Source organism: Notamacropus eugenii, chromosome 5 (genome assembly GCF_028372415.1).
Source record: "Notamacropus eugenii isolate mMacEug1 chromosome 5, mMacEug1.pri_v2, whole genome shotgun sequence".
NCBI lineage: Eukaryota > Metazoa > Chordata > Mammalia > Diprotodontia > Macropodidae > Notamacropus > Notamacropus eugenii.
Genome location: NC_092876.1, coordinates 400,285,487 through 400,311,968, shown reverse-complemented (window position 1 = coordinate 400,311,968; position 26,482 = coordinate 400,285,487). Strand labels below are relative to the sequence as shown.

The 26,482-nt window shown below is 38.2% G+C and overlaps 1 protein-coding gene across 2 annotated transcripts; it reads left to right on the top strand.

Moving 5' to 3' along the window:
• Positions 1 to 580: 580 nt before the first annotated feature.
• Positions 581 to 25,928, top strand: NIPA2 (NIPA magnesium transporter 2). Of its 2 annotated transcripts, XM_072614563.1 has the most exons (7): positions 905 to 1,133; positions 3,223 to 3,328; positions 19,215 to 19,445; positions 21,309 to 21,365; positions 22,905 to 22,995; positions 23,549 to 23,709; positions 24,529 to 25,928. In XM_072614563.1, the coding sequence occupies exons 3-7, from the start codon at positions 19,307 to 19,309 to the stop codon at positions 25,161 to 25,163; spliced, it is 1,083 nt and encodes a 360-aa protein (XP_072470664.1). In that variant the 5' UTR covers positions 905 to 1,133; positions 3,223 to 3,328; positions 19,215 to 19,306; the 3' UTR covers positions 25,164 to 25,928. The 2 variants fall into 2 exon arrangements, with proteins under 2 accessions (XP_072470665.1, XP_072470664.1); XM_072614564.1 differs by lacking the exon at positions 3,223 to 3,328 and having other exon boundaries at positions 581 to 1,133.
• Positions 25,929 to 26,482: the final 554 nt, after the last annotated feature.

Sequence of the window (26,482 nt, the reverse complement as noted above, 5' to 3'; positions counted from 1 at the left end):
TGAGTGGATTTTTCTGCCATAATTTCGTGTAGGGGCAACATCAGCTGGGCTAGTTTTGTTGGAACGTAGGACTTCAGATTTGGTCTCAGACGTTCACTAGCTGTGTGACCTTGGGCAAGTCCCTTATCCCTGTCTGCCTCAGTTTTCTCATCTGTAAAATAAGCCGGGAAGGAAATGACAAATCTTTCCGATAGTTTTACGAAGAAAACCTCAAACGGAGTCATGAAGAGTCGGACACGACTGAAACGATTTAACAAAAAAAAGGGACACGATAAAACGATAAAACCAGTAAGGGGAGAGGAGAATTGCGAAGGGCTTTAAAAAGCAGAGGAATTTATTTATTTTTTTTTAAGACAAGAGGGTGCTGCTGAAATACTGAAGCAGGAAAACGACCTGAGCTGAGAAGACACGCTATGGAACAACCCGCCTCGAGCTTGAAATGGTTTTTTTGACTTGCTTCCGTAGTCCGAATTAGTGATTTTATGCTCCTCGCGTTCCTTAACTTTTTGTCCCGCTGAGGTACCGTAGTTAAAAGCTGCCAAAAAAAAGTTCGTCTCTTCTCAGGCTTCACCTCCCACGTGCCATGCGGAGGAGGAGAGTTCGGAGGTCACAAAGCCGGGCATCCCACGGCGGGGCCCCGTCAAAGACCCTACCTGCTTTGGCTTCCTCCTTCTTGGCAGCTCGCTGGAGGCCTACCAAGAACTGCAAAAGGCGGTGAAAAGGAGCCCCACCCCCCCAAAAAAAAAACCAAACAAAACCTCGAAACAAATAGTAGTAAAGAGGAAGTGGCCTCAGGACACAGACGCGCATGCGGGACGTGCTACGTACGGCGTGTTGCGCGCACGACGTGCTGCGTGCCCCCGAGGGGAGCCCGGCTGTGGCTTGCGTCACTGCGCCGGCGCCCGCCCGGAAGCCTTAGCTGGTTCCGCTGCCGCTTTCCACTTGCCCGGGGCGGTGGAGGCCTCGGTGGTCCGTCCTTCCCCGAGGCTTTATTCGAGATCGCCTGACCCTGATGGAGGAAGCAGCGCGCGCGGCAGCTGCCCCGGACCCCAGCAGCTCCGGCTCCACGGTGAAGGAAGAGGGGGAGACTGCGACGGCCCCGGCGGCCTCTATGGGGATGTGAGGAGTCTCAGGTGACTGGGCGGGGGGCGGGGGTCGGCTGGGGTCAGGGGTCAGGGGTTTGCGGGCTCCGGCTCTGCTAGTTTCTCTGGTTTCTTCAGTCTGAACTGGGCCGGCTGCCCTCCACCTGTAGCTTGTCTGGTGATTTAAGGGATCAATGCAGGGTCTTCTTGGGGCATCAGCCTGCCTTTGTGCAAACCCCGTTGGGGAGAAAGAAAAGCCTGTGCTTTAGTGGGGGAAAGAAAAGGGTTGGAACACTTACATACGTGCGTGCATGGAGACTACGTACCCTACATACGTATCTGTAAATAAAGTTTGACAGCCAGTACGTTTGTATGCTTACATGCCCCGCATGTATGTATGTGTTATCACACCCTAACAGACAGCAGTTATCAAACGAAATATGTCTCGTATGACTACTTTTTGTCTCACCTAGTCATATATCATATGTGCACACACGTCTGTATATATATGCATAGATGTACACATATACTCATATATACGGCTTTTATATATATATATACACAGACACACAAAACTATAACGTTTGCAAAATGTATTTCATAAGTTACCTCATTTGATTCTCACTTTTGTGAGGTAAGTGTAGTTATTATCCCCATCTTGCGGTTGAAATCAATTGATTTACAGGAAATAAGCTCTTACTGTGTGCTGGCACTGGGCCACACAAAGAATGAAACCTTTCATATTCATTAGATACTTAATTTCTAATGGATGAGACAAGTACACATAAAAATGTATACAGAATCAACATAAAGCTAACCAGTACATACACACCACAGCTAAAATAAAGGTAATTTGGGAGTGTGAGGAGAGTAGTTGAGGGATCAGGAAAGGTTTCTTGAAGAAGACAATTGTCTAAGCTGAATCTTAAAGTGAGGAGAAGGATTCTGAGGTGGAAATAAAGAGGAAGTGTTTTCTAGGGGAACTGATGCTAAGTGACTTTTTCAGGTCTTTTTGACTCTTAACGTTCAGCATTCTACGCGGTGTAGACCACTGCATTCAGAAATGTGCAGCTCCACCAGAACTTCAGCAGTTCATTTCAACTCCTCCTCTGTTAAATACCTTTCAAGTGCAGAGCGCTGTGCTAGACTTAAAAAGGCATAGACCCTACCTGTATGTACCCTACAGTCTTGGAACTGAGAGACAGAAAGTGTTTTGTTTTTTTCCCTTTTTATGGGGAAGGGGAATTGGGTTTCATGAGGTTAAGTAACCTACCCATGGTTATACAAGCAGTATGTGTACAGCTTTTCTGTAATATGTCATGTTTCTTGATAAGTGTATAATTTAGCAACTATAGAATCCAGGAAAGTTTAGTGGTAAGATGGTATTTGAGGGGGACATTAAAGTAGAAGTTCAACTGGTAAAGGGAAGAAAGGACTTTCCAGGCAAAGAAAACAAACCTACCAAAGCCTTCGTAGTAGGAGAAACCATGCTTCTTGGGCAGAAGGAAGAAACTATGCAAGGGTAGGAGCAGGGAGCAGTTTGGGCTCAAAAGATCATAGATTTGGAGCTGAAATGGCCTTGAGTCTGTTGTGTTCAACCCCCTTGTTTTGGAAATGTGAAAACTGAGATCTAGGGAAGTTAAATGGTTTGTGGAAAGTCACATAGTTCCTAAGCATCTGAACTGGAGTCAGTGCTCTTTCCCCTATAGTACTCAGCCTCCCTGGAAGCAAAGAATGTGTAGAGGGGCATAATATGGAATGAGGCTGTGTGGATAAGATGGTGCCATTTAAAGCCCTTCGTGGGTGATTTTGAATGCCTGGAAATTTGAATTTTATTTAGTAGACTGTAGGGAGCCACTAAAGATGTTTAAGTAGAAAGGACCTATGCGGAGAGAAAATAAGTCTGGCATTACTATGAAGGATTGAGATTGGAAGAAGGGAGTGTAGAGGTATAGATAAAACAATTCTTATAGACCAGTGGTGTCAAATTCAAATAAAAACAGGGGCCACAAAACCAACCATAAGGATTCCTGTGTTTCATATTGACTTAGAAAATCACATATTATCAATATTCCCTTGTATATTTCTTTATTTTGAAATATTTCCCAATTACATTTTGATTTGGTTCTGGCTACACTAGGGAGAGTTGCTGCACCCTGCTTGACACTTCTGCAGACCAGTTAGGCGTCAATAAAGATATGAGGTCAATGGAGAAGCAGATGTGAAAGAGGTCCCAGTAATACCTGGTAAGTTGATGAATATGAAAGATGGGGTTGAGCCAAGATATTCTGTCTACCTTCAATGTTCATAGCCATTAGGGTGCTACAAACCAACAAAATATGAAAAAAACCAATAGGTTTTTTAAAGTAGTTGAGGGGATCAGGAAAGGCTTTTTGAAGAAGATAATTGCCTAAGCTGGGTTTTAAAGTGCAGAGAAAGACTCTGAGTGGAAGTAAAGAGGAAGTGCTTTCTAGGGGAACTGACAGTGACTTTCTCAGGTTCTATTCAGGTCTTCACTCCAAGTCCAGCACTCTACCCTCTGTGGACCACTGTTTTCAGAAATGTGCAGGGGACAGTTGTGTGACATCTGGCTTGAACCCTAATTCCTAGTAGGAGTGGCATCCTAAATAACAATATTATTGATAACATTTTTATAGCATTTACTATGTGCCAGGTACTATGCTAAGTTCTTAAGATGAGATATTCCAAAAAAATTGGGAGTTTTAGAATTTAGCTTATGAGAAGAATCATGGTATATAGTGGATAGAAACTTGGCCTTGCAGTCAGGACCACCTAACTTCAAGGTCTACCTCTGATACATACTGGTTGTATGCAACTCCTACTTTTAAAAATCTCCAGTAGCTCAGTATTTCCTAAAAAGTAAGCTTTAGACCTCCCTGCCTCCTCCCCTTCTTGGCATTCTGGGCTCTCCACAGGTATAATTAAAACCACTTGAGAGCAGGGTTTATTTCATTCTTTTCATTTTTATACTGTTCCTTTGCATGGTGCTTGGCACTCTAGTGCTCGACACATAATAGTCATTGACTGACACCTCCTTGTCTTTCCACCTTTATGTCATCTTACTTCCTTTCTAAAACACTGTAGGTTTTGGCTAAACAGTATGACTCTTTATACATATTATTACACATATTATATGTTATGCATATTACATAGTTATTACATGTATTATAATTCAGTTATAATTGCTTTCTAGTTTAGTTCTAGCGTGCTTCACCATGACTGTCCTCTCAGTTAATACAGGTTCTACAGTTGAAATTGGACTTCTGAGAAATTCAGTGACTTCTCTGATGTTACACAGTTATGGATAAGCGAAAGAAACTGATCTTTTAATTCTATCTTGTTTTCATTACATTGTGTTTTATCTGTAAGAAAAACATTCAGTATTTGTGTAAATTATGTTTAGTCATAGACCATGTAATATGGGGGATAAAGAACTGGTCTCAAGTCAGAATGACCTGCCTCTGATAAGATACTGGCTATGTTATCCTGGGTAAATCACTTTCCATTGGTAGAAGGCATTTTCTTATTAGGAATTATCTCCACTAATAAAATCAGATCCAGTCGAAAAATAGTTAGGAAATTTTAAGAAATCCCCAGTTATTAAAGTTAAAATAATTCCCTTTGTAGTTTTCTGGTTTTACTATTTCATTTATTAGACTGCTGATAAATTGTGTTTTCTTCAGACCAATTCATATTTTTCTTGGAGGCTTTGGATGTAGGAGCTTTGACTTTGTTAACTTCTTCTGAGTGTGTGTTTTGATCTTCCATGTCACCATGGTAACTTTGGGTTGTCAATTTTTTCTGTTGTTTATTCATTTTCACAGTCTATTAGTTGACTTTTAACTCTTTGTTAAAGCAGTGCTCTATGTGGAGGGCAGAGGGCGTACTGTCCCAAGCTTCAGGGGTTTTGTGCAGCTGTTTTCAGAGATACTTCTACTGACCTATAAGTTTTCAGTTCTTCTAAGGTGGTTTGATGTAAGGAGATGTATTTTCTGCTCTCCTAGCCCATGCTCTGGTGTGTGAACAACCACAAGCACTCTTTTCTACCCTGGAACTTTGAGGAGGGTCCTCGCTCCACTGCTGCTGCAAGCTCTGCTATGCCTAGTGCTCTTCCTTGTCCTGGGACTGCCAGCTAGGACCATGACTGGGATCCAAGTATGGGCAAAACAACAGAGTCCTGCCTCAGTGCTAGCAAAAAGACCTCTGTAATCTTCTGACCAATTGTTTAACCCCCTTACCATCTGTGGGCTGAGATCTTTAGAAGTAGCGGCTGCCACCACTGCTGATTCAGTCATTTCCAAGACCTGCTCCTGGTTTGCTGTGGCTGGGACTGTGCTGGCGCACCCTGTGCTGGACTGCATTCCTCACTCACCCTGGTGCATCAAACCTTTCTTGCCAAGCTTCCAAGTTGTCTTAGGCTGGAAAATTGATTCACTCCATCTTTTTGTGGCTTCTGCTACTCTGGAATTTGTTGAGAGTCATGTTTTTAAAAGTATTTGGAGGGGTTTGGTTGGAAGAGAGCTTAGATGAGTTCCTGCCATGACTCTGCCTCCCCCAGACTGTTTAAATTTCTTTTTCACTGGTCCCGGTGACTGTCACTAACCAGTTGTGTGACATTTGGCTCAAACCCTAATTCCTAGTGCATTTTTGGAGCTCCTAAAGCAGCCAGCTGCCTTCTGACCATCCACCCAATCTGCCACTATACTCTCCACCGAAGATCATGCCTTAAATTGTGTTTCCTTGTATGAAACAGCAACTTGTTTGTACAGAAGTCTGAGAGAACAGTAGAAATATTTTAAAGTAAATTTTTTATTTACTGTTTGAATATGTTATTATTTAGAATGTAGTATTATTGACAAACCATGGTCGTAGGCACAACTATGCAAGGTGCATCTCATGATCTTCCAACCCCTCCCTCCCCCCACTCCTCATTTCCTCTAGCAGAAGTGAAGTTGGTCAGGCTCCACATAAAGGATCTTAACCTGTAACTTGGGGCCTTTGCTAAGGTGACACTTGACTATTAGGTTGCCTGTCAGCTTGACCTGGTCTCTGTTGAATCTCTTAAACATAAAAAGTAACTCTGTAATCTGACATGTGATTTGCCTTTTGAAAACAGGAAATGAGAGCAGAACTGTTCTTTGGTGCATCAGAGAAGTTCTTTGGTGCATCAGAGAAGTTCATCATCTTAGATATATGAGTTGAAAATTCAATTTTCAAACTCAGTTATAATTAAATAATGTGTAGACATTAACTTAGTGCCTATAGACTTTATCACAATTGGAAACTTGAAATTTTATTGTTGCTCCCCTTCTTCTTCCCATTAATACAGTTTTACCAAATTAGTCTGCTTATGTCTAATGCCAGATTTATCTATAATAAAAAGTATTCAAGTGTCACCTCTGGATCAGGAGGGATACAGAAGAAGTACAAAATGGGGACTGTGAGAGAGTCTGTCTGACAAGACAGTCATCTAATGTCAATCAAAATAATCAAGTACTACATTGTGAGAAATTAAATGCAGCAAAAGTTTCCCAGAGAGATCTGTGAGGGCTGGAATTGTTGAAGGAGGTAGAACTTAAACTGAGGTTTTGAAATGAGTTTTTAAATTATTGTTGATGTTTTTGATTTTCATATTATTTCCAGGTATATCTTTCCCTCTTCTTTACCTAGACAGTCATCTCTTATAATAGAGAGTAGGAGCTAAGGAAGAGCTAAAGGTGTGGGAAAGAGTAATTCTATTGCTTTCTTTCTGATAATTATTTCATACAATTTATAGCTGTTTGCATGTTGTCTCTCCCATTAGATTGTGAACTTCCTGACTCCAGAGACTGTCTTTTGCATTTCTTTGTATCCCTAGTGCTTAGCATGGTGCTAGTAAATAGTTATTGCCTTACTAGTAGGGAATAGGGGAAGGTAACCAGCATTTGTTAAGTATCTATTATGTGCCAGACTTGTGCTAAGTGCTTTGCAAATATTTTCTCATTTTGTCTTCAGAACAGTCTTGTGAGGTAGGTACTGTACTTTGCCCAGGGTCACACAGCTAGTAAGTGCCTAAGGCTGAATTTGAATTCAGATCTTCCTGACTCCAGGCCAACTACTCAGTACTTGGTATTGCCTAGTAAGAAAAAGTTGAGAATGAATATGGTTTTGTGGAGCATATGAGAATACCTGCCTGATGTAGGTGAAAGATGGGAAGGATGAGCCCAGGTTATGGAAGCATTGAAGGAAAAGCTGAAGCATTTGGTAGCGGAGATTTGAGCAAAGGCATGATACAATGAAAGTGCCATTTAGGAAAATTGTTGGTCTGGCAGCAGTATAAAAGATTATTTAGAGGTGAGAGAGACTAGAGGTAATAAAAATCCCTATAGAATTTAGGTATCAGGAGCTAAAGGGCTCAAATTAGGATGGAGACAACATTTGGATATGTAAATGTATGGAGAATAAATACAAAAGTCTGTGTACTTTTAAGCTTTGGACACCCTGTCTATTGTAGTTTAGGCAGAAAGAGCACTAGCAGGTGGGGGTGGGGTGGGGTAGGGTATATGGATTAGGAAGGGCTTCATGTGGTGTGTGTGCGTGTGTGTGTGTGTGTGTGTGTTTCTCTGCCTGCTACATATAGGTTTTGATAACTATGTTTCAGTATAATTCTTTTTCTTTGCAGTCCTGTATATTTTATGTGTTTACAACCATTCTAATAAGGCTTCATCATAGTACTACAGGTATTCATAAAAACCCTTGCCTTAGGGGCACTTGAAAACCATTGCCGTTTATTCAGTACAGCAGACCTGTATCCTTAAAGCACAGCACTTTTGCAGCTCTGCAAAGCAGAGAGGACTTGAAGCTGGGAGAACAGTTAGGAGGTTATTGTGGTAGTTTAGGTGAGAGATAACAAGGACCTAAACTGAGGGGGTACCTGAATGGGGATGGCTGGGTATGATGTCTTTTGGGGGGGGGGGGGTGAGGTCTTTTGATTCGTGCGTAAGTTGGATTTAAATGAGGCAGAGTTGCACAAAGTCATCAGCCTCACACTGTCCTCCAGAGCCATTGTAGTCCAGCGGCAGGACAGAGCCAAGACGGCTGGTGATGACTCAGGCTGAAGTGGATGACCTTGGCATCTTCAGTGTCTAACCAAGCTCTAAGGGCTCCACATCGCCTGCTTCAGCTGCCTTCGTGGCCATTGGAACAAATTGTTCTCATCTGCCCATTCTACCACAGGAAGTCTTCACATGCTTGGGGTAGATACCCCCCTAACTCACCAATGGGTTTGAGATCCCTTGGTTACCCTCAATATGGTTTGGCCTGTCTGCCGAAATGGTTTACTGGGGTGTGGCCCCTGCACATGCTGCAGCCTTTTGGAGCTACAGGTGAGAGTTGGTTGGAACAGGGGAACACTAAAGGTGGAAAGAGCCCCAAAAAGGGCTTGGCAGCCATCATACCAAGATACTGGTCCTACCTGAATACACCCTACACCCCTAGATGGATATGAGAGATGTTGTGGAGGTAGAAACAGGAAAATTAAGCAACTATTTAGAGATGTGGGGTGAGGGAGAGTGAGGAAGAGTTAGGTTAAAGGCAAAGTTATAAACCTGGAGGACAAGGAGGATGGCAATACTGTCAGCAGAAATAAAGAGATTTGGAAGATGATTTAGGGAGAAAAATAATGATTTCTCTCTTGAATATGCTTAGCTTGATATGTCTATGAAATACATAGCTATAGACAATTGGTGATGCAGTTCTGGAGAGAAACTGGAATTCTGGAATTAGATATATAGATTTGGGAGTCATCTTTATGGAAAAGCTTATCCAGAGGCAGGTAGGTTAGAGGACTAACCTGAAGTTAGGAAGACCTGAGTTCAAATTTAGCCACAGACATTTAATAGCTGTGAGACCTTGGACAAGTCACTTAACCTGTTTGCCTCACTTTCCTCATGTGTAAAATGGGGCTATAATAGCACTTAACCTCCTTGTGATATCAAATGAGATAATTATAAAGTGCTATAGTATGTGCTATATATTTGTTGTTATATATTACATATATGTATACATATATTGCTACTAATGAAGTCATGAGTGAATAAAAGGGAAAAAAAGCATTTAAATACTTATTCTCTGCCAAGTAATGTGCAAAATGTTAGGTATACAAAAAGAGAAAATGAGAAAGTAGAAAGAAATCCCAGAAATCCTAAGAGTGCATTAGTGGGTGAAATAATAGTACCAAGAGGTCTGGAAGGTGTAGCAAGGTGGTTGGTAAGGCCCAGAAGACTTTAGAGTGCTGTGGTAGGGCATATGCTAAGGTTTGGTGGTCCTTCATCTCACTAGGTGGCTTAAAGTCAATTTTCCTACACCTTTACCACATGAGGCAGGGCACCTGGAGTTCCTTTGGGGAAGGGTACCTGAGGGTCCCTCTGCTGAATCCTTCTTGGACAGACATCAAGATGAAAGGCACTGTGCTACAGAATATAGTAGATGAGAGAACAGGACCCTGACAGCCTTGGTGTATACTCAATTAGATGTGATACAGGTGATAATATATGGTGGTCCTTCATTCCTGAAGAGGACCAAAATGACATCACTGTGTTAGAGTCAAGGTATAGTGCGTCTGACTGTGACTGATCAGACCAGTTCAAGCTCAGAAGGCTTTCCCACAGGTCAGGCACAAATAGTCCACATGAGCATTTTTCGGGGTGGATTCTCTAAATTCACGCATCTCGTTTTTTTGAGTTACTTCAATTCTGCTTTGCTTATAGAGCACAGCACCTTCTCTGATGTGGACACAGCATACTGAGTGGTCCTGTGCCAATGTCTCCCATGTTATACAATCGTTTCAAAGTTCTTAAGAGAGACCTTGAGAGTGCCCTTGTATCAGTTCTTCTGACCACCATGTAAGTGCTTGCTCTGTGTGAGTTCTCCATAAAACAGTCTTTTTGGCAAGCGTACATTTTTCGTTTGAACAACATGGCCAGCTCATTGGAGTTGCGCTGTATGCAGTAGAGTTTGAATGCTTGGCAGTTTAGTTTGAGGAAGGACCTCACTGTCTGGTATCTTATCCTGCCAGGTGACCTTCAGAATCTTCCTAAGACAATTCAAATGGAAGTGGTTCAGTTTCTTGGCATGGTGCTGGTAGACTGTCCGTGTATCATAGGCATACAACAATGAAGTCAGCACAGTGGCTCTATAGATCTTCAGTTTGGTAGTCAGTCTATTACTTCTTCTCTCCCATACTTTTCTTCGGAGCCTCCCAAACCCTGAGCTAGCTTTAGTAGTGCATGTGTCATTATCAATGTGTACATCCCTGGAAAGTACACTGCCAAGGTAAGTGAACTTATCCACAGCTTTCAAAACTTCTCCATTTGCTGTAACTGATGGTTCCACATATGGATGGTGTGGTGCTGATTGGTAGAGAACTTCTGTTTTCTTGGTGTTAGTTGTTAGGCCAAAATTAATAGAAACAGCAGAAAATCAATCATACTTTGTTACATCTCAGCTTCAGAGGCTGCATTGAGTGCAGTCATCTGCAAACAGAAAATCATGCTGCAACGCTGCCTTCACTTTGGTTGTGGCTTGTAGCCTGGTTGAAGAATTTGCCATCAGTGTGATAGCTGACTTTGATGTCATGTTTGTCCTCATTGAAGGCACTTGACAAACATAGCTGAAAACATGAAAAAACTCCATTGGTGGCTGGGAAAGTGCGATAGCAATTGTCCATTATCTAGAACCTGGGTAGGCATGCCATCATGAAATTGATGTACAATACTTATGAACTACTCAAGTTTTGACATCATTTTGCATAAGCCCTCATGACTAACAGTATCAGAGGCATTGTTCAGAGCTGTAAATGTTGTGTACAGATCTCAGCATTTCTCCTGGAGTTGTCAGGTAACAAACAACAAACACTTCAATCATTCCTCGGCCCTTTCTGAACCACACTGGCTCTCAGGTAGATGATCATCTTTGAGGTGAAGGAGCAGCCTGTTTTGGAGGATACTGGCAAGAGTCTTGCCATTAATGACTAAGAGAGAGACCCTTCTATGATTGTCACAGGAGAATCTATTTCCTTTACCTTTATAGAGATGGATAGTAGAAGTATTCTTGAACTCCTGGGGGATAACCTCTTCTTGCTATATAACCTGGAAAATTTCAGTCAGCTTTTGTATGAGCAATGGACCCCCTATCTTTGTAAATTTCATCTGGAATAGAATCAGCACTAGGTGTTTTGCCACAGGAGAGGAGCCTAAAGGCATTAAAAAACTCATCTTCAGTTAGAAATTTGTCTAGAGAGGGATTGACTTCAACCTGAGGTAAACAGTGGCTTCAGCATTGATTGATGGTGGTCTGTTGATAACACGGTGGAAGTGTTCAGCCCATTTCTCCAGGATCATGTCCTTATCCCTAAACAGTGTGGCTCCAGCAGCACTGAATAGCTGAAATGCACCATATGTCTTTGGCCCATAAATAGCCTTCAGGGCATCATAGTAGCCCTTTGGGTTGTTGCTACCAGCATAAAACTGAATTTCATCTGCCGCCTTACTGAACCAAGATTCCTGTATCTCCCTAAAGCTTTGTTTATACTTTACTTTTGATGGAGTTAAATGTCACCTTCTTAGAGATAGATGAACTGTTTTCCTGGTGGAGTTCTCACTTTTCATTTAGCAGCTTCTGAATTTCGCCTTCATTTTCATCAAACCAGTCTTGATGTGTTTAGGTATTCTGACCCAAATGAGCAGATGCTGTACCGTACACCAAATCTCTGAAAGCTGCTCACTCCTTTTCTACTCCACTGTTGCCAACATGTTAGCAACAAAGTTCCCTCCACAGCAGCAAACTGTTCCTGCTCAGAGAAGTGCTCTAATCTGTTGGCATTCACTTTTCTGGTGGTCATTTTGCCTTGGGGCCAACACTTGTTGAATGCGAATATTTAGCTTGTAGAGGATGCATCTGTGATCAGTCTAGCACTCTGTAACACACATTGCCTTTGTCACTCTCACATCCTGTCTTTCTCTTCCCCCTACCATCACAAAGTCTGTCAAATGCCAATGTTTGTTTCAAGGGTGAATCCACAGTTTTATTGCAGTTAGGTGAATGGAAAAGTGTTGGTGATGAAAAGGTCATGAGATGCACAAGTTTTAGTAGTGTGACCTTTGCTGTTGCTGTTTCCAATTTCATTCCTTCCAAGGATTCCCTGCTATGCCTGGTAGTCTGAGCCTGCTCTAGTATTAAAATCACCCAGAATTATAAGCTTGTCCTCTTTTGTCACATTGATGATAAGGGTCTCCAGGTCTTCATTTTTCTTTGATCTCATCAGGGTTTGTCATGGTGGGAACATCAGCACTGATGATGGTGGCATGGTGTTTTCCCAAGAGGCAGTTCCATTGTCATAAGCCTGTCATTCAAGCCTTTTGGTAGGCATATTAATTTGTTGACTAGATTAGCGTCACAGTGCTCCCCTTCACTGCAGTCACTCCAAAAAAACATGTACCCTGCTCCAGATTCAGTAAGCTGACCTTCATCTACCAGCTTTGATTCACTCAGAGCTGCTATTTGGATGTGATACCTGCTGACTTCTCTCACAGCAGGAGCCATTTGTCTTTCAAGTGTACTGGATTTTATGTTGTCTATAAGTGTGCACACATTCCACATACCAATAGTGAATGGAATCATCTTTGCAGAAGTTTTTGTACATTTTTTGTGTTTTAACTGCAGGATTGGGTCCCCACCTGCTATAGTAATCAGGCCAGGATTGGATAACTAGAAATTTTGAATGCACCATTTCTAGCCCCTTCTGATTAATATGGTCCTCACGAGACTGTTCAGACACCCAGAGAGCTGCCAAATGCCACTGCTGCTTCCAATGAGAACACTACCCTATGGCCTGCGCGGCTGTGCAGGGTTGTGACTACAGCTCCCAGTGGATCTACACCTGCTGCTTTGTCACTTGTCTGTCACCCCAGGACTTTGAGATAGGTAAAAATGGTAAAATGGTGATATCTTTCAATTCATGCATAAATTGGATTTAAGTCTCGTGAAATTGTCGGCCTCACTCTCTTCCAAAGTCATCACAGTTCGGTGGCAGGACAGAGTCAATTTGACTAGTGATGGCTCAAGATGTTGTGAATGGTGTTGGTGTCTTCAGTGTTTAATCAAACTCTAGGCATTCCATAGTGTCTGCTTCAACTGCCTTCATGGTCTTTGGAACAAATTGTTGAAATCCGTCTATTCCACCAGGGGGACTCTTCACATGCTTAGTAGACACCCACCTAACTCACTGACAGGTTTGAAACCTGGTTTAGTCCATCTTCCAAAGCAGTTGTGCATGCTTCTGCTTCTTGGAGCCACAGGTGAGAGGTGGATCAGGTAGACACCAAAGGTGGAAAGCAGCCCTCACCCAGAGGTACTATTTCCCCCTGAACACACCTTACCCCCCAACACAGATAAAGAGCCAGAAAGGAGACTGATAGACTGATTAAACAGGCAGGAGAATCAGGAGAGAGGAATATTACTAGTACTCAGAGAAGAGAGAGTTTATTTAGAAGGGAAATGAGTGTCAAATGCTCTAAAAAAAAGTCAAGAAGTTCTTGACTTGGGAAAGTTGGCTATCCTAAAAATGCAGTGTTTTTATATTAGCACATTGTTTTCTCAGTAGAGATCTATTTCAGAATCCTAATTATAATCAGTGAATTTATCTTGTGAAATTAAACATAATAAAGAGATCACATTTTCTAAAGTAGGGATTCTTAACATTTTTTGTGTCATTAGTCCCATTTGGTGGTCTGGTGAAACCTGTACATCCTTTCTCAGAATATTGTTTTTTAAAGGTATAAAATAAATTAACAAGATTACGAAGGAAAATTTACATAGAATTATCAAAGTTAATAGGCCCCAAATTAAAAACTCCAGGTTTTTTCATTGAAAGAATTTAGTAAGATAACATTTCCATTATATTATTGTTTAGTATATTACCTCTAAGAACTTAGTGTGACTTAGTGGAAAGAACACTGAAGTTGGAATCCAACAAGCTAGGTTCAAATTGTGGCCTAGACCCCTCTTAGCTTTGTAACTGTGACAAGTCATCTTGACTGCACAAAGTCTTCAGTTCCTCATTTGTGAAAGGGAGGTAAGTGATACTTTAATTGCTTACCTGGCAGGGCCTTTAAGAGGATCAAGTGAAATAAGAGCAGTAAAACAGTTCACAGAGCGTAAAGCATTGCCTGCAATGTCAGCCATGTACATGCACTGAGCAGCTACTTACCATCAGCTAATGGAAAGGATAAACAGAATTGATTTTTTTAGTCTTACAGAATTATTGATGTGTAGTTTCATGACCTGAATGATATTTTGAGTATATGTGTTAATCTGATTTATAAATCATGCCTGGTTTATAATTGAGTGATTCTAGGTGATAGAACAAACCTTTTAACCACAAACCTGATCTAGATTTTTTTCTCCAGCATTTTATGGTTGTGAAATGATTAAAAGTTAGATACACATGAAAGAAATGTTTTCTTTTTTTTGGTCCAGGTAGATCTAGATATACTATTGCTTCCTCATTTCTCTTGCTTCTTCATATAAGAAAAATATCTAAGGGAAAATGTAAGACAGTAGTTATGGAAGAGGTAAATAAATAATGCAGTATCTCCCTCTCTGACTCTTTCTAATTTAATGGAAATGAATAGTTCTTGAATTTAATGATGGATAGCTATTCTGTTTTTAGAAGCTTGACATAACATCAGAATAACTTGTTTTATTTTATTTAGTTTTAAAATGTAATATTATATGTGTTTTCTTAAAAATGCCTTTGCTTCTATCTTCAGAGGAAATATCTTTAAGCATGTTGTTTATACAAACATATTACAGATATACTTTACATATAAACTAAAATATTTTTAGGGGGAGTGTTGTGTAAAATTAGTTATTTTAAGATAGGGCTTGCTCAGGACAAGTATATTATATCTTGATCTCTGCTTTCTGTAAGAGTTGGTTATTATATAAAAATCATTAATAAGTATTAGTAATGTTTAAGGTTTCAGAAAAGAGAAAGTATGTATCTGGAACTCTTGAGGCAGAGGGAGTAATGTATTATGTATTTTAATCAAAGTGTGATCAGTCTTGCCAACAAGTATCAAATATTTATGCCTAGTCTGCCTCTGAGAGACAGAAAAGTAGGAAGGCACTGTTTGCCTGAAATTGAGAGAGGAGTCGGACATGAGAAAAGGGAAAGAAATTAAAGGCAGAGAATTCAGAAGAAAAAAACTTGTTTCAGTTTTCCCAAGAGTTGACCCTGTTCATTGGGCAGCAGCACACTTGAGGTAGGAGTGATTGCTATTAACTGTTGAATTGGGGGATTCAGGGAAAGCAAGGAAATTGGAGGATTATCATTTGAACTGACCCTGAAGTAAGAGTAGCATTTCAGCAGACATATGCGCATGCACACAGACGCGCAAGCGTTCCAGGTGTGTAGTATAGTATGGTGTAATGGAAAGCATGTGGTATATTTAAACACCTCACATAACTTTGTTAGGCTTCGGCACCTGATAGATTTAGGTTGCTAGGAAGAAAATGAAAAAATCAATCAATGGGACATAGGGATTCAAAGATTCAATTCAAATACATATAGAAATGTAGTTTATGGTTAAACTTGGTGAGGTTAAACAGTAGGGGAAAGAATTGTCATATGGTAAGTGCGCTCAGAAAAATTGGATTTTAGCATAGAGGAAAATAAACGTGGACCCTGTAAAATTTGTTGTACCATATATCAGTAAACTGCATGAATATTAATTTGTTTCAAATTCTTTAGGAGTGAGCTATGAGGAAAGGTCCAGACTATGACTCCATTGATTTAGGGCAGTAGTATCAAACTGAGAAATAGGGGTCACTAATGTGCACGTAAGGATCCCTGCCAGCTGCATGTTAGTTTTAAAATGTAATTTTATTGTATTGTGTTTTATTGTGTTTTTATTTATTTTGTTAAATATTTCCCAAGTGCATTTTAATCTAGTTCAGGCTATTGCAAGGCCTGTGTGCTGTGTGCTTGACATCTCTGGTGTAGGGAACTCTCATGAGGAAAGTCTCTTTACTAACGCAATTCAGCAGCTGGTCATTTTTAGTGTTAAGGGATTGTCTAGGGAATGAAAAGTTTTAAATAGTTTTGAAAATCCATAAAATATAGGATAAAAAGCAATCACATATTTATCACAGTTGTACAGGGAATATTCTGACTATGAAATTACAGATAAAATCTGCCAAATGTTATTAAGTAGTTCCCAGGAAACATGACATTAGGAATATGGGGGCAAAGAGTTGCATTGCTCTTACGAGTCATAATAGTAGTAATATCAACATTGAGAAACTGGTGATTGGTTTATGTCATTCCATCCTTGTAATAGAAGAAATGATATGGAACACAGTTTGTCATTTTGATAATAAAAATGTTGAATTGCACAGTGAATACTAGTAAAACAAAAATAAAAAGAAAGCATAGAGAAAATGTTGGTACTCATGAAAAGACTTCAAGATTTACACGGGATATATATCAAGTTTTATATGGATAGTATTAGTATCCACTGGCCAGACAAATGGAATATAACAAGGGGTTTACAAATAATAAAACACTTGGGAAAATGTTCAGCTTTACTAATAAAAGTTATAACTGGGAGGTAACTCACCAATTAAATTATCGAATATGAATAACAATAAGACAGCTTTGCAACACTCAGAAAACAAGTACATTTACACCTTACTTGTGGCAATACATGTGGTGCCATTTTTTGATACTTTGGTTTGACAGTGCACCCAAGAGATGGTCATTAATCCCCATCAAGCCAAGTATAACTTATTGAAATAAATAAAGAGGGGAAAAAAAGACTTGTCTATTCAAAGACCTTTAAGGCTGTGCCATCTTTAAAAGTTGGCAACAACCCAAATGTCTAGTAGCTAGGGAATGACTAAGAAGCATGTGGTATGTTGATATAAGTGTAATTTTACTTTTGTTATAAAGATTGACAGATAGGAAGACTACTCAGAATATGGAAAAACTTATGTGAAATAGTGCAAAGTGGAAAAAATGGGACTCTGAGTGCTATGTAGCTGTTCTGTGTGTAGAAATCATTGTGTAAAAAACATTGTAAATTGCTGCTTATTTCTACCAATTTTTGTTTATTGTAGTAGCACTATGAACAAAAGATGATAGTGTTAGAGAAGGTTAATGGGTTTGTTGATTATTGCATCCTTTATTAAACAGTGGAAGGAGAGGGGCACTGATGACTGGAGGAGATGTTATAGTGATTTCCAAGTGCTTCTGGAACAGGTACAGAGATAGAAGTTAGAACTAAAAGCCTCAAGAATTATCAGAAAGCTAGTTGCCCATTACATTAAACTCCTGTGTGCCCCATAAAGGAATGAAAATGAAAACTAAACTTTCCACAAACCTCTCTGTCTTCCTCCATTCTCACTCTTGTAGTTTTTCTAGCCCAGCTATAAGTAACCTGTGGACGTGTTGAAGATTTACCCTCTTACCTTCCATACCTCCTTCCTCTTGGTAGTCATTGCTGGTGCCCTCTGTTGAGCTGGAAGGGGACTTAAAAGGTCATTTAGGTCAGTCTTCTTATTTTACAGATGAGAAAAACTGAGGCTCTGAAAGGTTATAGGACTTGCCTTGACCATTTGGTGGCAGATCTGGGGTTTGAAAAGCTTCCTTCTAAAATCAGTGCTCTTTGCTTTGTACCAGACTATCTTAACATTACTCTTCCTCTTTGTGAATTATTTAAGCCAGTAGCAAAGCAGTCTGGATAAAGTTATTTATACTGAGGTGTGACTGATAGATTTATTAATTCCAGAAGGTATTTCCATTTTGAAAGAAGTTTGTTATTCCAGATGCATCTTTAATTGTAGAATGCTCCCGGGCCTTTCTGAATGGTTTCTCTTAGAATTGTCCCCATGCTGGAACAGAAGGAACTACAGTTTGGTACTGTTTCTGAAAAAACTTCCAGACCTGATGGTATCTTTGTCGCAGACAATATGTCCTTGAGCAAGTCACTTTCCCTCACTTTACTGTTTCTCGTTTGTTGTCTTTCTGCTTTGATTATACTTGTCTTAGACCATTCTGCTACTTCATACATTGGTATTCAGTCTCAGTACAGGAATAGTAATTAGCTGGCTTTCTATGAATTCTTGGGTTGCAGCAGGTAATACTTGTATTTCCATTTCCATTTTAAGTCATCACCTCTTCCCCAAGTTTGAAGGGCATTTATAATTAGTATTTAACATTGTATTCAAATATTCCCTGAATTTAACCGTACCTGATAAAGAATCCTCACTGCAAAATACTAGGCAAGTTGTTGCCTCCTACTTGAAAACCTTTTATCTTCATGTGCCTGAAGGGAAATATGTACTACAACAGCATATCCTTATTAGATCTAGAAAATAACTCACTTTACAGGACTTGCATTAGTATTTATTCCTCATGTTATATATTTCCTTACAAAGGATTCTACTTTGTTGAGTCAAAAACATTGTTATTTAACTATTCAGATCCATTACAATTTTGTCTTGCCATAATGGCATTAGTTAAACATTACCCACAAAAGTTTTATCTAACTTGCTGTAGACACTCATTAAATTCCTTTTTTATAAGCTAAATTTCCATTTCTAATGAGCTTGCTTTCCTTTTTCTCATTAAAAGCAAACATTCACTATTATAAAAATGAAGAAAAGTGAAGCATGGTGGCTTTTGCTCTGAGTCTGGAAGTCTTTTAAACTCAGGGGTTCTGAGCTGCAGGTAGACTAAAACTGATTGGTTATCTGCACTAAGTCTGACATCAGTATGGGTGAGCCCCTGGGGCTGTGGCTGCCTAAGAAGAAGCAAGCTGACCTAGCTTGGAAAAATTGAACTGTTCCTGTGCCGATCATTACTGGGCTAAGACCTGTAGGTGGCAGTTCCATTTCCAGCCTGGGAAATAGGAAAGCTGTAATCTCCAGAAAAAAAGAAAATACCTTTCTTTGAGGATAAAAGAGAGGGTGTAGAATTTCTATTGTTGAATAGTTTTTAAGTATCATATCTGTGGTTTGGTTATGTTTGTAATAATTTGTTATAATTTTTTTTTCTGTTTTTGTGTTTAGAATTGAAGATTGTGTCACTCAACCTTTAGTACCAGCAGTTTCTCTGTTCTGTGATCAATGTGACTCACCTGAACACTCCAGTAGTTAACGAGATGAGCCGGGATCGTGGAAAATATGACTTTTATATTGGTCTGGGATTGGCTATGAGCTCCAGCATATTCATTGGAGGAAGCTTCATTTTAAAAAAGAAGGGTCTCTTACGGCTAGCCAGAAAAGGCTCCATGAGAGCAGGTAGGTTACATGTGTCTTTTATGCTTTCTATAAAGATTCATTCTTGATAAAATTATCTTGTAGGTTCATAGCTATTTATATTTAGTTTGTTCTCCTCCCTCACCCCAGTTAGGAATAGAGTTCTAGATTACTGTCAGAATGAGAGGAATCAGACAAATAAGACAAATAACCTCCCCCCCCCCAAAATGGACAAAAATATTATTCCTTCCTGCAGCTGCTTGCTTGCTTGGCTTCTTCACTTTCTCTTCTCTATAAATTATGATGTTCCTAATAAATAAATAAATAAATGATGATGAGACCAAGAGAAGAGTACAAGGAAGAATTAGTGTCTTTATTGAAATAGCTCAGCTAATCCCCTCCTAGTAGCATGATAGGCAGACACAAAACTTTCATTGACCTCTGCCTTACTCATTCATGTACTTTTTTTTAAGCATTGTATAGTTGTTATAGTCATTGTGATACATCAGGAGATTGTCAGAAATTTTCATTTCTAAGACACTTGATGACATACCATTTGTAGACAGGTGGGAGGGTAGGTAGATGTAGCCAAATAACACGGTAAGAAGGTCTCTAGACTACTCCAGGAATTGATGTTTGACTCTGCTAATTAATTTTTTAAATCGGTGACTTGAGTGAAGGCATAGATGGTTTGTTTATCCAATTTGCAGATGATCTGGGAAGGATAGTTAGAATCCAAAATATATTGATCAGCTGTTGAATTGGATGAGTCTAATAAGATGAACTGCATTAGGGGAAAATGGAGAGTCTCATACTTGAATATAAAATTTAACTTTATCAGTACAAGGTAAGGGAAACAAAGTTAAGAAGCAATTTTTTTAGGAGGAGAAGGGCATGGAAAAAAATCTAGGGGTTTTAGTGGATGGCAAGATCAATGAGTCAGCAATATAATATAGTAGTGAAAAGAGCTAATGCAAACTTAACTTCGTTAAGAGTCATAGTTCTAAGAACAAGGAACTGATAACCCTCATGAACTCTGACCTCTCTGGAATATTGTATTTTGTTTTGGATACTTTTGTGTAGGAATGACATTGAGTAATTGGAAAGTACATAGTGGAAGTCACCCTTGATGGTGATGGGCTTGAGTGTTGGTATAAGTCGCAGAGGCCAATTTAGGTTTGATTTCAGGAAAAACTTCCAAACAAGTAGAACTGTCCAGAAATGCAATAGGCTCCCTCAAGGGGTGCTGGATTCTACTTCCTTGGAGGCCTTCAAACAGGGACTAGACTGTTATCCTGGGGAATCCTTTTGGGTCATTGTTGATTGGATTAGATGGCCACTGATGTCCCTTCCAGGTTTCAAATTCTGTTATTCTGTCAAATTTCCTTACAGATTTGGGTTGTACAAAACTTGACCTATAATCATATTCTCTAGTGAATATAGCAAAGGTGAGATCTTGTGGAAAAGTAGGGGGAAAGAACAAAAGTGTCAAAGAGGTATAGAATTGCAATGATAAAAGGGAGTGTGATTTTTATTAAATTGAGAGAAATCTTTTTAAAAAGCTTTCATGATGAATACATTTAATATAGACTTTCCAGTGAATATTTCCCTTTTCTGGGAAACCTCATTTTTGAGGCATACTTTGATTCATTGTGAAAACATTACCATAGACCCTCATTATCCTTTTTTTAATAATTCATACTTATACATATGTTTGCACTATAAATTTGATAATTTTTTGCATGTTATGTGAAAAAATACTTTGAAGATAGGATTTTCCTTAGTTATTGAACACCTTCCCCCATATTCCCCTTAAATTTTACATATCCTTATTGATTGTGGTTAGAATGTTTAGAGTCTGATGATCTTCCAGAGATCTGAAAAACACTTTTTCTTCATTTCTAGGTCAAGGTGGCCATGCTTATCTTAAAGAGTGGTTATGGTGGGCTGGACTTCTATCAAGTAAGTATTAAAGAAAATGACCAGGAAATACTGCATTTCTGTGTTCAAATGTTTATACCACCCCTGGATTATTAGTACAAATCTGAAAGCAGTTTTATGTAAAAAATTTTACTCTATCCTATTTTACTCCAGAATTAAAAGTTTTAAGATAAACTGTTATCTTAAAATATTTTCTCTTATTCATCTGTCCCTAGCAAATTATTGTTGTTAACATCCTTCTCCCTCAGTATAAGGACAGATGATCTTTGAGAGTAACTCCTTTGAAAACTTGATAGCAATGTTATTTTTTGTTAAAATATTAGCAGCAGCAGCAGTTGACTCAGAAAAATATACTGGCATTTATTTTACATGGTGGTATATTTTTCTGAACCATCCAGTGCTTATTTTCATATTCTAAACAAAAAATAATCTGAATTTCATTAGGACACTTTTAAAGAAAAAGTTCAAAAGATAAATCTTTTCTTCAGTGATTCTTTATTACAAATTGAAATTGGAAATAGTTTTCATGTGTATTTTTAATTATTTTTAAAGGGCATTCAAAGAATAGTGGAAGACATTTGGCACTTAAATTGTTAGTGTTCTGTAATTTTTATTGCCCTAAGTTGGAACCAAGAGAAATCTTGAAATACATTTTATTAATGCTTTTTTATTTTTGCATCAGTCTTTTTTTGGGGGAACAGGGACGGTCTTCAAAGTGAACAGCCTCTCCTTCCTTCATATTATATCTTTCCTGGTAAACCCTTCCATCTCACCCACCCCTCTTCCCATCCGCCCCCTAAAAAAACTCAAACATAATAAAACCACCTGATACAGAGACCATAGATAATGATATAAAACATTAAAATGTGAAAACTAGTAGCTTTTTAAAGCTTCATTTAAAAAAAATTCCAGTTCAGTATATTACACTATGCTGCAGAAGTGTCAGACTTACTGGCTTGAAACTTCGTGGGAAATATTGAACAAAATAAATAAAAACACAGTATAAATACTGTTAATTTGTAGTTTTTTTAAGTTAATATATGATATGTTTTATCCAGTTCTATTTTAGTTTGACACCACTACTTTATACTATTGTCCTGTGGTTATGGCTAGTCAAATTTTCTTTCATTTCATTTTCTGTGTTTAAGAAAAAGTTTATCGTGCCTTAGCTGGTTTGCACCGTTTGTATTTGTTTCACTGTAGGAACTCTATAATTAAAGTGTCTAACTATTACTTTTTGCACTCTAAATTTAGGCATTAACTTTACGTTCTCTTTATATTATTTCAGTTAAGCCCTTTGGTTTTATATTCATTTCTCTACTGGTTTGGTGTATTGTGCCAGAAAGTTTTCTTTAACAAAGTAATAAGAACTCCCCAAATTAAATCAGGACAACATTCAGAATACTTAAGTAGATGAAATAATCTATATAAAATATTGCATAAAGCTTAAGAGGTTCCTTGTATTAATACCACATATGAATTTGGATTTTTAAAAAATTCACAATTTTGATCTATAACACTGAAATTGACATTTAACTTTTTTTAAAATTCAACCCACAGTGGGAGCTGGTGAGGTGGCCAACTTTGCTGCTTACGCATTTGCACCAGCCACATTAGTGACTCCATTAGGAGCTCTTAGTGTTCTTGTAAGGTAAGGAAGATGTTTTTTACTTGGCAAGAACAGAAATTTCACATGTAAAATGTGCAGTAATATTTTCAAACTCCATTTTGTTTAGTGTTATTTGGTTTTGCTTATGAATCTTCTATTAAGTGACAGTTGGGCTTTGTTTGTGGTTGCTAGATCACTAATGTTAAGTTAAAAGTCTTAGTATTAGCAGAAATCATTTTAAGGACCCAGTGGAAGTCAGGACTTGGTGATGTCTAGTTTCACACCAAGATAGATATATCTATAGATTCTGTAATTGCAAAATTGTAAGACCAGATTATTCATTCAATTTAATTCAGCAAACATTTTTATTTTTCACAAAGTTAAATAACTCTCTGGAAATATCATTCTTGACAAGTAGCATTTTGTTTGGAATGAGATCTAAATTTATGGTATGGTCATTCATTATTTTTTATTGGTTCTCAGATTTTTCTCCTCCACTATTTGGATGGATGTTTGTTTCACATATATTATAAGGTTAGGAAAGGAAAAGAAACTAATAATTTTTAATATCTGGGATGATTTTTTTTCTTTATAGTGCCATCCTTTCGTCATACTTTCTAAATGAAAGACTTAATCTGCACGGAAAAATTGGATGTTTATTAAGTATTTTAGGGTCTACTGTTATGGTAATTCATGCTCCAAAAGAGGAGGAGATAGAGACCTTAAATGAGATGTCTCATAAGCTGGGTGATCCAGGTAAGAAAGATCATTTAAAATAGTCTCCTTTTTGCAGTATTTTTCAAGTTATCCATTTCGGATTTGGCCTGTGATTTCTCTTATGTTCTCTTACGTTCACGGGCGCAGATGCCTCCTCTGCTCCTAAATATCTCAGATATAGTGTCCTTTGAGGACAAATTAACAAATTTGGATTTTTGGTGTTATTTTTATAAAGCTGGTTATATTAAAATTTGTGTATTAATTGCTCCCTCTTTACTATTTTCTGTTTTTATTGTATTGGTATACATTCTAGTACTGTGAAGAATGTGTCAGAATAGAGAGAGCTCTGCAAGGCCTTGAAGTAGATCATGTTAGAAAAATGAAGTATACAAAGAATTGGAGCTTTGTAACAATTTGTAGTTTTAAAAGCGTAGGCAAACCAATTAACCCATTTACACAGACTGTTCTTTACAAAACTAGATTGGCAGCACAATTATAGCATAGATTGAGATGTACATTTTTGTTTTTTTCTTTTAACAAAAACGTAATAAATTTTACCCGTTGTAATTATGCTGAAAGCAGATCTAGAAATTTATTCTTCATTTGAGAGTAATTGGCATCATGTAGTGGGAGACCTGGGTTCTGGACCAGGTCTGCTGTGTGATAATTTGTGATGTAGGGCCAGTCACTTTATCTGGGAGACCTTCAGTTTCCTCCTCTGTAAAATAAGTTGAATTACAGTTTTGTAGACTGAAATTGTTATGCCCTCTTTTTTCTTAGGCTGTTATACAAAATGCCAGAGGTTTCTCTTAGCACTTAACATTTTTAACTAAATATTACCCTCCTTCTCTCCTCCAGGTTTTGTGGTCTTTGCAACATTGATTGTCATTGTGTCCTTGATATTAATTTTTGTGGTAGGACCTCGCCATGGACAAACAAACATACTTGTTTACATAACAATCTGCTCTGTCATTGGAGCATTTTCCGTCTCTTGTGTTAAAGGCCTGGGAATCGCTATTAAAGAACTCTTTGCAGGGAAGCCTGTGCTGAGGCACCCTCTGTCCTGGATTCTGCTGCTAAGCCTTATACTCTGTGTAAGTACACAGATCAATTATTTAAACAGGGCCTTGGATATATTTAATACATCCATAGTGACTCCAATATATTACGTATTCTTCACTACATCTGTTTTAACTTGTTCAGCTATTCTTTTTAAAGAGTGGCAAAACATGCCTGTTGATGACATCATTGGCACTTTGAGTGGCTTCCTTACAATCATTGTGGGAATCTTTTTATTGCATGCCTTTAAAGACGTCAGTTTTAGTCTAGCAAGTCTGCCTGTGTCTTTTAGAAAAGATGAAAAAGTAGTGAATGGCAATCTGTCCAGCTTGTATGAAGTCTTTAATAATAATGAAGGAAGCTTAACCTGCGCAAGTGAGCAACAAACTGGTGAAAACATCTCCAGAAGAAATGGAAATCTGATGACTTTTTGAAAATAGATATAATTTTTGAAGACTTAATCTGTAATTGTGTGGTTTTTTTTCTTGGCTGTAAAATGAGCTTATCTGAAAATAGAAATTGTCATTTTAAATGCTGTCTAGAGACAATCTTTTTTAAAATGATTTCACTAATTTGGGGAAAAAAAACAATAATGACGTGACTTTTCTTATATATGAAGTGTAAGACAATTCGCTAAGATGACCTAAATATGATTGGTTTGCATTTCTATTAACACTGTATAATTGTATGATTTTAGATTTCAAATCTTTCATCAAAAAAAAGCAAACAACTTATTGCACTGACAGTTTTAATTATAAAAATAAAATGCTTTATTTCTTCATTGTTGATAAAGATTGAAATGAACACTTGTCATTTACTAAATGACAATGCATTAACATTTTCTTAGTCTTCTTCCAGTATGTGGAAGAACAGAATATTGCAATATAGTATCCTGTGGATTACACAGTTGTGGCTCATGTTGGATCAGTCATGAATTAGTTTATAATTGACATTAATAGATTATTGGAAATGAGAAATATAGTTACTTTAATTTTGAATTATTTTGAATGAATCTTAAATTAGGCAAAATGGATAAGAAATAGAATAATTTTTGGCTCAACTGTAAGGATGATTTTCTGATGTAAAGTTTGCCTTATCAAGTGAATACAGTGTCCCTATAAAATATTTAGGTATTTATGAATGGTTCAGTTACCACACTGAAAAAACATACTATTTCTTTAAAATGCAGTTTAACAATTCTTCGCTGAAGTGTTTTCATTCCCTTGTGCCTTGCTGACCTTAGCATTATATGAATGTGAGTTATTACCAGAATTTTGCATTTTGTACTATTATTGGTGTTACATTGTAGTACCAGTTATTTTACACTGGAAGGACTTCTTACCTATTGAGATTTGAGTGGCAGTTTTATGAAACCGCTCATAGTCATTTAGAAACTTGGATGTTCAGATCGATATTTTGAGGAGGGACTTCAGTTTCTAAAGGGTGGAGAAACTTAAATACATTTGTGAAGTTTGTATGTAGCGGTTCATATTAATTAGGTCATTTGCTATTCATGACAATAGACGAGGGAGGCCAGTTAGTATACTGTAAGTAAAGAGTTATTGGTGGCTAAGTGAGGAACCCAAGAATGTATCCAATTTTCTTTTCCCTAAGCCATAAACTATACTTTTGAAATACTTTTTGAGAAACAATTGAGAGAAGAAATGTCTTTTCCAAAAGACTGCAGAAGTGATTTCACTACTGTCTTTGTCCTAAGATTGTTTGTGGAATTTAGAGATAACTTTTCAGTCTA